At 42.2% G+C, this 13,127-nt stretch overlaps 1 protein-coding gene across 1 annotated transcript in view; it reads left to right on the top strand.

Annotated features, from left to right (window-relative positions):
• Positions 1-13,127, top strand: part of TUBGCP5 (tubulin gamma complex component 5) — a 326,919-nt gene that overhangs the window by 61,264 nt on the left and 252,528 nt on the right. Inside the window, exon 4 of the mRNA XM_069204290.1 lies at positions 11,550-11,646. Coding sequence (XP_069060391.1) covers positions 11,550-11,646 — 97 coding nt within the window. The remainder of the gene's footprint in view (positions 1-11,549; positions 11,647-13,127) is intronic.

Raw genomic sequence — 13,127 nt, forward strand, 5'->3', positions numbered from 1 at the left:
ACCACCTGGCTCCTCCTGGTGCTGATGGGCGAGAACGGGCACACCCTTGGCCCAGGCACGTCTTGTGCCACGGGGAAGATATATGAAACCCCTCCTCCTGTAGTAAATAAGAGGTTATATGACCGCAAGTCCCTTCTGAGCAGGAATGTCTGGCAGGTAAGTCCTGTGCTGTAGGGAAGATGCAGCCGCTTTATAACACATCACCCACGGCACCCTCATTGCAGGCAAGCCCCTCCTCCTGTAGCGAATAAGTGGTTATAGAGCCATGAGTCCCTTCTGAGCAGAAATGTCTGGCAGGTAGGTTCTCTTGAGTGAGTCAGACTTTCCCTCTGTCTAGATCACCAATCTGGACTGCTTCTTTGAAGTCAGCTCAGTTAGCTGGGCAACAATGGTGGCATATCAATTAACAAATCTTCTATAGAAGCCAGTGAGGCCAAGGAAGGCTCTCAATTCTGTTTGGGGTTTAGGTAGTTGCCAGACCATGATAGTTTCAGTCTTGGCCAGGAGGGGCTGCATATTACCTTCACCCACCAGGTGTCCCAAATGCACTACTAAACCCTACCCCATCTGGCACTTACTGCCCTTGATTGCCAGCCCTGTCCATTGCAGGGTCTGAAGCACCTCTTGGCGGTGATTCTTCCTGGCTGTCACTGTAGACGGCAATGTCATCTAAGTAGGTGGCCCAAAATGCCTCCTTTCCAACTAGGACCCTATAAACCAACCGTTGGAAGATAGCAGTGGCATTCTTCAAACCAAAGGGCATCACCTGGAATTGGTAATGATCCTCTGGGGTTGAGAATGCTTACCTCTCTCTGCCCCCCTCAGTCAGAGTTATCTGCCAGTACCCTGACATCAAGTCAGAAGTACTGAGGAATTTGGCAGTGCCCAGCCTGTCAATGAGCTCCTCAGCTTTTGAGATGAGGTGTGCGTCATTCTTGGTGACGTATTTGAGGCTTCTGTATTCCACACAGAACTGGTGTTCTGGTTTGTTGCCTGGTGAGGGAGCCATTGGTGCCAACACCACAGGGCTGGACCAGGTACTGTTAGAGGGCTCAATCACCCCTAAAGGTAGCATCTTGGAGTCTTCCTGAACCCTACTCGTTTCTGTGGCATGTCCCTATTGGCAAAGAGAAGGCATAGAGAAGGCATAGCAAGAAGATGTTCCACTTGTGCCTCATGGGCTCAGGCAGGCCCATAATCATGCCCTTCAAGGTCTTGTTGGATCTTTCAACTAGGCCATTGGTTTGTTGGTAATAGCTATACCACGCCCTTCCCACATAAACTTTAACTGTACACTGACATGAAGTTAGTACCTCCTGTCTCACACTACCTCCTTGTGGGGACCCAGCACGGATAAAGATACCCATCAGAGCTCTCGCCACCACGGGTGCAGTCACTGACCTCCGAGGGATTGCCTCTGGGTAACGGGTGAATGATCCACCGTGACCAGGACAAAAGTTGTTGCTTAGGGCTGTCTTGGGGTCCAAAGGTACAATGATGTCTATGCCTATCCTTTCACAGGAGGTGCCAATGACTTGTAATGGGATCAGTGGAGTTTTGTGCTTCTCCCTGATTTTTCCACTGGTCTCATAGGTGGGACAGAACCTGCAGAATGCTTCTGAGGCTGTCTTCATTTGTGGCCAATAGAAGTGTAAGACAAGCCAGGCAAACGTCTTGGCTTGCTCTGAATGTCCTGCCTGGGGTATGTCATAAGCCAGACCCAGTAGGAACATCCAGTAGCATTGGGGGACCACCAGCACACAGGCTGTCCCAGCACCAAGTACCTTAGGCTCACTGTAAAGGAGATTGTTCTTCCAGTAGATTAAGTGATTCCCAGAGGCTTCATCTGCTGCATGGGCTGCAGGCTGGCGCCTCAAGCCCTCAAGAGTGGGACACTCCTTCTGCATTCAGCAGAATTCTTCCCTGGTGGGCAGACCCTCACCCTGCCAGCTGGCATGTCCAGGTAGGTCACCTAGGGCGGCAGGGTCTTCCTCCACTGTGGAACTTCAGAGACCAGTTTCTCACGCCTCTTGTCCCTCTCCTTGGCAGCTGTCTGGACCATTATTCCAGGCTCCAGACTTACTTGACTCCCTTTCTGTGCAGCTATGGCTTGTGTGGTCATGCGGACCCACTCAGGCAATCCCAGCATCTCCAAGTGAAACTTGTGCTCTACCTCACTCCAGTTAGTGTGCTCCAGGTCATTGCCAAACAGACAATCTACAGGTATGGCAGGGCTCACAGCAACTTTCAGAGAACCTGAGACACACCCAAACCCCCCACTTAATGTGTTGGTAGGACCTGCTCTACAGACTCCAGATGACACTTGACAGTTGTCATGCTGGCTCCTGTGTCTCCAAGAGCTTCCATCCATTGCCCATTAATGGTGACACACTGCCTATACTTGGAAGTATTTGCAGGCCTGTGAGCTTTTGGCAACATTTTTCTATTCAACAGGGACACCAGGGTTACCTCTATTTGTTCCTCAAAACTAGTTGGGACTACCTCCTCCTCGAGCGCAACACTCTCCAATCCAGGTGTCGACCAACCGATGGGGAGGACTATGAGCTCTTAGGACATTTGGAGTCACTGTTAGAGTGACCATACTTACAGCACTCTGTACATTGGGTACAAACCTCCCTGTCGTACGGTCAAAGAACACTTTCTTCTCAGAATCTGGGGCTGGTTACCACTACTCCCCTGGAAATTAGTTGAGTTGTATATCTTTATTTTGGCTCCATTAAACCGTAAAAGGTAGAAAATATAACATTCACATCAGTTAAATAAAAGCCATCAATTACATAATCATACATGCATAAAATGTATAAAAACCTTGTTTCTTTAAAATATAATGAATCTGTGCCAGAATACATTTATTAAAAAAAAAAAAAAATTGCAAACCACAACCACAGGATCTATTAAGTGCTTTTATGCATACAAAGGCAAAAATATGCAGCTACAATGTTTGCTTCTTTAACAGGGCATTTGGTCTAATGTTCCATATTGTTGACAATAACTCAAAGGTTAAGTGCATTATGGGATCCCAAGTGTTGGTTTTTCTTGTCCCTGGAGTTATGTGGCAGTCCTTAAAACCTAAAAGTCTACAAAGGGACTTAGTCCAGCATAAATATCTCCCACTATACACTTTATAAATATATTGAAAACAGAACAAGTGTCTTTTAGTGTGCTAAGCTAAGGAGTACAGTAATATTATTTACTTCTTTGTTAGGTTATTTGATCCAAAGTGCTGTATTGCCAAAATGTAGCTGACAACTGAAAACACAATGGGATCACTTGTGTTGGCTTTACACACCCTCAAGGCTATGTGACAATCTTGAAATCCATAGAGTTTACAAAGGGGCTTAATTCATTGTGAATGTTTTTTAGTTTTTTTTTAAACCGCCTTGCAAAAAAATAAAACCTGTTCAATATTTTTGACTGCCTCGCAACCCAGTGAACATAGATTTGTCGTGCCTCCGTTTTAGGGCCAAGAACAGGTAAAAGAGGCTAGTGGTAGAATCCCCAGTCTAAACTTAAGAAAAAGTGGACGTGCTAAAGGTTTAGAAACTAAGTTTAGGTATGGCACAAAATCTGGAGCACTCTTAAACAACAAAAAAGAATCAGTCAAACCGCCTGAGGTAACTCCTGAGTTTTTTTGTTTCTAGGGCACAGTTGTAAAATGAAGATTTTAGTTTTTCATGGGCATCTCGGGGAAGGGAAGAGGGATATAACCAAAAGTTCTTTAAGCCCAGCTTAAATAACCAAGATCTTGTATAGATTAACCAAGGAATTTTGTTTACAGGGTGGCCATTCAGTATTCATTTGATCCAAGTCCTCAATGTAATTATTTTGGGATCTTTTAGAGAACATCTTATTTTAAAGTTTTCTCCTCCCTCTTTCTTCTGTTGGGAACCCTGACCACCTTTGTGGGTGACCACCCCCCTCCCCCACCCTAGATACTTTTTCGGACACTCTGGTGCTTGGCCAGAGGCCTGCCTCCTCTGTAAGCTTCCTGGGGTCAGTCAACTTACTGTCAGCTAGGTGCTGGTGCAACTCTGTAAAACAGATACTGAGCATTTGCTTACTCATGGTTAAATTGTACAACCCAACATATTCATTAACTTTTCTGCACCTCACCCAGCCATTCATTGCCTTACTGAAGTAATCAATGAAATATACCCAGGATTGCTTGGGGAGCTTCTGACTGCCCCTGAATCTTTGGCAATGCTTCTCGGGGGTCAGTCCAGATTTGGCAAGCAAGATAGTTTTCATAGGAGTATACTTGGTTTGGCCCCCAACCTCTAATTTTACAAGTGTGTCCCTCCCAAATGTTGGTATGTGTTTCCACAGACCCGCCCCCCAGTGCCACTTCCCGAACCCTATGTACCTTGCAACTTCAGAAGCAGAAACAACTTATCACTGTTATCTACCACCACATAACTAGGCACCAAATCCTTCGGTATACGAACCTTATTATCTCCCTTAGGTACTGCATGTATGCTGCCACCTTCACTGCTGGACTCAGGCTGACGGCCTTGATATCCAGCTCTTTTAGACTCAGTTCATGAGCCAGAAGTAGTTTCTTCTCTGCTAAGGATTTTTCAGCCTTTATCTCCCCAGCCTCCATGTTCATTTTTGCCAACTGTAGCTGGAATTCTCTCTCCTGTCTCTTCCTCTGGGGACAGGCCATGATTGGAAAGACTGCTTCCTGCTCCCACAATTCGCTGAAATTCAGGGATGTCCCCATCAACAACTGCAGGTAGCTCCTCAGAAGAGCCATTCTCATGCCCCTCCAAGTCCTTTATTCCCTTGGAAGTGGGCCTCTGTCCAAGTTCTCAGCGCCATTTGAAATTCCAGCTTTTTGGTGGCTCCTTGGCCAGGTACCCCCGTCTCCTTGCAGAAGCTTTTCAACTGGTTAACTGTATAATCCTCCAGCTTGGCCAATTCAAACTCCATGGCTCCACTTATAGATCCAGCGAGAGACATGATGTATAGGATGTATCAAAAATGCAAATCAAGCAAAAAATGCAGAAGAAAAATTCAAAATGGTCTTAAATGTGGATGGGTAGTGTACACCTAGCTATTTGTATGACACTGCACAAACACAAGTCCTATCTTCACTGATTCCACCCATGTTAAAAATTGGTTCTCTAGTTGGAAGAGGTATGCGTCCTATCCAAGTAGGGACCACAGTCCTAGTCAGGGTAAGTCACAACACAACCTAGATTTATCCTGTGCTTACCCTCTGGTAACTTGGCAAAGAGTAGGCAGAATTAAAGCAGAAGGCAATGTGTAAAGTATTTGTGAAATAACTCATACAGTAACACAATGAAAAACCACAGATAGGCTCCACACCAGGTTAGAAGAATAGATTGATTTTATGAATAAATAAGATGAGAAGGACAAAAATCCAATGCGTAGAAGACAAGATATGACATTTTAAAGAATAAATGCAGAATAGCACTTAGAATCAAATAGCGCACTTGGGGGTTACTTTAGGTTGTGCTGGACTGGGTCAAAGTCAAATGTCTGGCTGACCGCGATGGAGTGCAAGCCTGCTGCAGGACCCGCGTAGGCCCACGGGGACAAAGTACCTTTCATGGTCGCAACAGCGAGAATCATTGATCTGTCCCACTGAGTGATGACGATGCATTGGTTCCGAAGGCGGGAAATGGAGCCATGATTTGCTGGGTTTTCCCACGCAGTCCAGGGATTTGTCTATCTCCATAGTCTGCTGCTGCGGCAAAGCATGGTTCCAAAGTGTTGGGCTCTCAAGACAGTGCAGCGGTTCAGAGAACAATGTGCCAATTTTACTTCTGCAACCAGGTCGATGTGCTGGTTGTGCTACACACAGACGGGAGATGCATCGTTTTCCATGTTGCAAGCCTCTCGGTCCTCTTCTAGGGGGCCAGGCACAGGAGCAGAGATAGAGATTTTGATGTCTGAGTCTCAAGCAAGAGAAGGCAAGCCAACAAGCCCTTGGAGTTTATTTGTGTTGAAAGGCAGAGTCAAATCTTACTCAAAAGGGTCAGAGAGCAGCAGACAGCAGGGCTTTACAGCAGAAAAGCAGTCCTTCCAGGTCAGCAGACCAACAGAGTAATGGTTCTTTTGCAGCACAGCAGTTCTTCTGACAGAGTACAGTTGTAGGTCCAGAAGTGTCGCATTTGGTGGGCTCAGAGACCCAGTACTCCTACCCAAATATGCCTTTGACGTGGATGAGACTTCGAAGAATGGCTTTGAAGTGCACCAGTATCCCTTTCAACCCAGACCTGTGCACTGGGCTGTCTGTGGGGCATAATCAGTCCTTTGTGTGGGGTCAGGCCACTACCCTTTGAAGTCTAAGTGTGAGCCCCTTCCTCCTGTCCTGCTTAGGAAGGGCCTTCAGAATGCAGATGTATGTAGATGGGTACTCAGCCATACCTAGCCTTCCTGTGTTTGAGGCTGTCTGGAGGGAATGCACAAGTCGTAACTGTCATCTGGCCCATGTGTGTATTAGAAACAGGCTGTAAGGCACATAGAGCAGAGACATGCCCACTTTCTAAAAGTGGCATTCCTAAAATAATGTTAAATTCGGCTTTACCAGTAAAGAGGTCATTACCATTCCAAAGATAAGAAACATGATTCAGCTACTCCTTTCTAATCAGGAATTACAGTTTAAAAGTATATTAAGGAGTTCCTGATGCTGGAATATGGGAGGAGCAGGCCTCGGAGTGAAAAATGACTTTGGGAGTTTTTTAGTACCAGAACAGGTGAAACTTACAAGTACATGTCCTGCCTTTTACTTACAAAGCACCCTGCCCTTTGGGCTACCTCGAGCCTGCCTTACGGGTGACATATGGAATAAAAGGGGAGTTTAAAGCTTGGCAAGAGGTGTTAAATGCCAAGTTGAAGTGGCAGTAAAACTGCACAGACAGGCTCTGTGGTGGTAGGCCTGAGACACGGTTAAGGGGCATCTTATGTGGGTGGCACAACCAGTGCTGCAGTCCCACTAGTAACATTTAATTCACTGGCCCTGGGCACATGTAGTGCACCTTACTAGGGACTTATCAGTAAATTAAATCGGCCAGTTGGGTATGAACCAATATTACCATGTTTAGGGAAGAGAGCACAAGCATTTTAGCACCGGTCAGCAGTGGTAAAGTGTGCAGAGTCGCAAAAACGAAGTCAGTAAAATGGAGGGAGGCAGGCAGAATGTTGGGGGAATACCACTCTAAGACTGTCATCTAACAGTAAGGATGATGGAGGATCTCATTGGCAGGTCGTTATCAATCGTGTTTTGAGGAAACAAGGCCTACTGAAACCTTCAGTAAGCATTTTGAGGAGAAGGGGTCCCGTTTTGATATTTCTCCTGAAAGAGTATACAACATTTTAAATTCATTAAAATTATTGACCACTGCTCTGGCTCATTCCCCTTCACCAACGTAGATCTCCTCCCAGCACAACTTTGAGATTTTTGGAGGCCGATCACTCCGAGCTAATGGGTTATAAATCTTAGGAAGCAGACTCCGGCCATTAAAATCCTGGTAGTTAAATTAAATTCACTCCGGATCCCTTACACCATTGAACCTTTTGGTAAAACACAATAATCTTTTTAGCGCAGCCCCTTCAAGGGCATCCCAGGAATACATTTGGTCCAAGCAAAAAACCTCCACCTTATACAAGGCTAAAGGAAGGAAGAATTGTGCTGCTATGTGCTTTCATTAGATGTGCCCACGAAAATCCACCATAAATTAAATTGAATTTTACTAGCAAGCCAGACTGGAGAAAGATCCTGGTTTTTGTATAGTCCATACACAACTCCCACTTCAGATTTCTTGAGAATGTGAAGCCCAAATATTTATATTAGCTCACAATCTCAGTCTGTTTGCCATCCAAGTGCCATTATTAACTTTTTTCTTAAAACCCAGAATCTTAATTTTTCCCTAATGTATTGTTAGTCATTTTTCCTTGCAATGACAACCTGAGGAGTCTAGTTTCCTCTGAAGTCCCATGGCTCTAAAATCAAGTACAATCAAATTATCCACTTATTATAAACAGGGGATGTGGATATAAACCATTTTAGGGGAGAACAATTTTGTTCCTCAATTCAGCTGGTAAATCTGTCACATAAAGACTAAAAAGGGTGGGGGGCAAGGACACAGCCTTGCCGTAGACCCTTTCTAATAAGTAATTTCTTTGATCATTTCCTAAATTATCCAGTTCCCCATGAGCCCAATTAGAAGTAAGGAGTTCCTGGTTTGCAGAGAACAAATCCACAGGGATCCTTCAAGCACTCAACTTTGCCCACAGTTGTTCTCTATATCAAAGGCTATGTGGAAAGTCAATAAAGCAACAGCACAGCCTTTGATTAATAACTCTGGATTTCCTAACAATCGCCCATCATGCAAAGCAATGGTCTGCTGTAGAGTGTCCTTCACAGAACCCCCCCCTTGTTCAAGTGGAAGAAGGTCATTAGCCGTAACCCATTCGTCTAGTTGTATCAAGAGAATTTTTGAAAAACTTTCTCTGAGATATCTAACGCACAAATTCATCTATAATTAGTGTGGCTACTTGCATCACCTTTCTTAAAAAAAAAAAAAAAAAAAAAGGGGGGGGAATGGGGGGACTTTATTATGGATTCAGGATTCTGGGTACGTCCCTGGTGAGACTATCTATTTAAACAGACTAGAAGAACTCAGGGCCACCAGTTGCCGTTGGTCTTTATTACTTTATTACTACTGCTGAAATGTTGTTGGGCCCTGCTACTCGACTCAACTTGAGCGATGCTATGGCTGACTTAATATCCTTTACTGAAAAACAATTCCTTAAATGGCTAGCTACCTAATTTGGGTAAAACTCTATCTCATTGAGAACAAACTGGTAATATGGACTGATACAGGCTAAGTACCATCCAGCTCATCTCATGGGCCATATGCATTTTCCAGATGTGCTATCCAGGTGTCTTCCTCGATGAACATTGGACAGCTCCTGAAAGGCAATTAATAAGCTAACACCAAGTTCCAAAATTATTTTTGGTCCCTAGACACAGTTACCTCTGTCATTTCCTCCTTGTAATAAAAATTTCTTCATTCCCCGATATGCTGTCCATACTGGTTTGTGGTAACCAGTATACAAAATAATACCCCGCCACACCATAGATTTTATATAATGCTTGTGCAGGTTACTTAATGATTCCATGCCACTCACAACCAACCTTCATTGGAAATGTATTTGTATTACCCTTTAGTTGTATCCTCACACTCCTCTACTTTAGATGCTTTCATGATATGACCCTAAACATACTGGCAGACATGTGACACACAGGTAAAAATATACACAACAGGACTCTTTATGATGGATTTTTTTGATTTGTCCACATAATTTATATTCATAGGACAATACAAAACATAATAACATAAACTCTTCTTTAAAGCAAAAGAGACTTCGATGATCATACAAAAGACATCACTTTTTGTTACATAAATTGACAATTTTGACATGGTTTCACAACGTATGAAGAAGAACATGCCTCAGCCCCATAAGGCCCTATGGAGGACCACACATATGGAGGAAAAGAATGCAACCCCAGTGTTATAAAATGATTTTGTTGGACACGTTTTCAGCTTTATTGATATTACAGGTACTATAGATGCTGAACACTTACGTGAGTTGATAGCAGATGTATTATAATAATAAGCACAATATATTTTGGACACTTATGAATGTTGATTACAGAAGTACCATGTGTAAAATGTCACTATATGTAACAGAAAGTGATGCCATTTGTATTGAGTAAGTTTTTCTTCAGGTTTAAGTTATTGTTTATGCGATTATGTTTTGTATTGTCCTATGGATATAACTTGTGCGGACGGATCAAATCAATTAATGACAGAGTCTTTCTGTGTATATTTTTATGTGTGTTTCACATGTCTGCCAGTTTGTTTGGATTCATAAAGCATGCAAGCATCAAAAGTAGAGAAGCGCAAAGATACATCTGAAAAGTAATACAAATACATTTCCAATGAAGTTTGGTTATGGGAGGCATGGAATTTTAGCTTCGCCTGCTCACGCATTATATAAAAGCTATCTTGTAGGGGTATTATTTTGTATATTGGTTATTTCCTTGGTCCCGCCTCCTATTTCCGGAACCGAGTCAGTCCCAATTACAATATACACTTTACTGGTTTGTGAAGCATTCTACCACTTGGTTGATCCAGTGGGAGTCTTCCCTACTTCTGACCTTATTCAGCACTTGCTTGGACATTGTGGTGGGTAAGCTTTTACATAATTTGATGGATAACCATTAGGTCCATTTGCTGGGTAGGAATACAATTCTCGAATTGCTGCAGCAATAGCATCAACTCGATTCTCCCGACATAGGGCTTGCCCATCTACCACTGAGAGCTTGGGAAATGGTATGTCCTTGAGAATATCGTGTATTTCTTCTGGCGAGTTTGTGACTGAGGACAAACATGTTGTCAAATAATAGCTGGCATATATCTCTGCAATTTCACTGTGTCAATTAATCAACTTCCCTCCAGTGTTTGTTGGTCTCTAGGACCCAGTTTCTGTTTTGGAAATTGTGTTGAAACTTGTGACTAAACTCACGCTATCCACCTGGACAGAAGGAACAAAAAATAAAATGATCACCTCTGATCAATCACTGTTCACATATATCGACTATAACCCCTGATTCCCCTGGAAATCTACAATGCCAATATTTGGGATATGGAAAAGGCATAGATATCTTAAAGTAGGAGATATGTTCGCTTAGTAGCATTTTAAATCAAAAAATGTGTAAAGCCTCCTACATGGCCTAAAAGGTTTCAGTACTTACAGATATGGTATTGGGTAACAAATAAAGACACTAGGAAAGGTATGACGATACTGGTAGCTGACTTTTTAAGAGGTATATTGATTGAGCTAACAACGGAGGCCACATTGTTTCAGCACTGTAGAAACTCCTCTGTTCTTTGAACAGGAAGGTTAACAATCAAACCAAGAGACTTCAGTCAGTGAACCGCAGCTAAAAATAAACAATGAGGATTAGATGGGGCTAGAATGCACTTGGGTATCAACAGTGCCCGTGAAGTAGATATATTACCTACAATATTGTACAGGTGTCCCATACACCTCTCAGACGTAAATAACAAGCAAGAAAAGAAATGGGCACCCTATGCAGGGAAAGGAGAAGTTCGTACAATATGCTATGGGATTGAAAATATACAGTTTTACTAGACTGGAAAAGGTACTGCTGTAGCTGAATTTAATACCGCTAAATTTATCAAGATCTCACTATGGAAACAGATTGAAGTTACTGTGATACAAACTAGAGTCCTGTAGATTGTAAATGAATCCCTGCAGCAGGCTCATTAACTCAGTGAGCTGTCAAATCATGTTTTAACAGTGTTGAACCCAAGAAAGATTCTTTAACTACAGCCAGTTACCTAGAAGTAAATGAAATAAAACTCCATTTGAGACCCAAAATATAGGTTCCTTTGACTTTATAAATATTTTTCACAGGTAATATATTGCTATCACCTTTTAATCTGATTTATATTTATATTTTGCAGACCGACACTCACTATGCTGTACTTTCCTTGCTGCTTTGTTTGTCTGATTCTCCTTCCAATACCAATTATGTGGAGAAGCCAAGAGAAAAAGAGACTGGTAGGTGAAAAGAGTATTTAATATAATTTTAGAAATTGTTACATTCTCCAAATACGCTTTCTCTGCCCAAAGTGCCCTAACGCTCTATGAATGCTGTTTTCATAGCTTCGAATTTTGATATGAATTTTATTTCTTTGAGTTCCTTTTAAGCTTCTTGAACTATTGGGAGCTTTGAAAAAAAAACCGAAAAAAAAAAAAAAGTATTTTCTTACTAAAGCGCCATCCTGTTTTTTCAAATAATAATTTTTAATTGTTTTAGTAAAATTATTTATTGTTCCCTTGATTGAGATCTCCTAGGTAGTACTTAGTTTGACAGCAATGTGTACTTGCAATGAGAATGTGCTACTGTGGGCTTTCCATGTACTCATTGCATGAGAATGCCTTTTTTCACTGTATAAAATTCATTGAATATTGTATTCAGGATAACTGTTGTACAATACCAGTGCAATTAATGTCAAAACAATACATGCAATAAATATGCATTAAGCATAATGTTGAATCATAAGTCTTAACACAAACCAGTTGCGTTCTGAATGGCTACATAAGAATGAGCCATGTATCAAATAACAAACCCAAACCGGGTGGCGGAATGTATTAATCACACATATTCTTAATAAAAGTCAATAATTCTGAAATTACCTCTGTATGCGTGCATTGACTAATCTGTCAACATTCAACATATTATACAGAAGTAATAGAACTTACTCCAGTAATGGAACTTTCATAGATTCACATTCTTGAATCATTCCCCGTGGTCGAGATAGGAATCCACAGAACCTTATAAAAGTAATGTCAGCATAGACATAAACATAAAGACCCTAGTCCTTTTGGTTTAGTACCACATTGAGTCATTATTTAAAAATGGACTGAACTTAAGAATTAACCGATCAGTGACACCACTTTGTAGAAATCTTCTGAGAGAAGCTCCAGCCCCTCAGATTCTCTACCGCATGTTGTGCTAGAGAGTATCCACTGAGCTCTGCTCAGTTTTTTATTTATTGGATAATTTTAACAAATAATTTCTGAATTTTCTACTTGGAAAGTCTTTTTCCTTGGTTACACAGTGTTTTTTCCTTCAGGAAAGCTGAGACTGGCTTCTGTTCATCATGTCAGACAAGGAAAAGAAAAGTCTCTTCTGAGCGTGCAGTTCATTTGGTAAAAAGAGGCTTCACTCTGAAGACCCTCACAAAGACTGCATTTATTGTCTCTACCGGGACCATTCTGCTAAGGACTAAGGTATGTCATACCTTTTCATCTAAGACATTGAAGGACAGGAAAAGAAGGCTCCTAATTTGGCTTCGGAAGCTCAAGACCATACAGACTACCCTGTCACCTCAAGAAAATCCTATAAGTGGGAAAGATCACCCTATTCCAGGTCTTCCTCAGAGCAGTCAAAGAAGACAATAAAAAAAGACCACCAAAAAGAAAAATCTGCTAAAAAGGAGAGAAAAAAATCTTCGGGCTCCTCCAAAAAGGCCAGA

Source organism: Pleurodeles waltl, chromosome 8 (assembly GCF_031143425.1).
Source record: "Pleurodeles waltl isolate 20211129_DDA chromosome 8, aPleWal1.hap1.20221129, whole genome shotgun sequence".
Lineage (NCBI taxonomy): Eukaryota > Metazoa > Chordata > Amphibia > Caudata > Salamandridae > Pleurodeles > Pleurodeles waltl.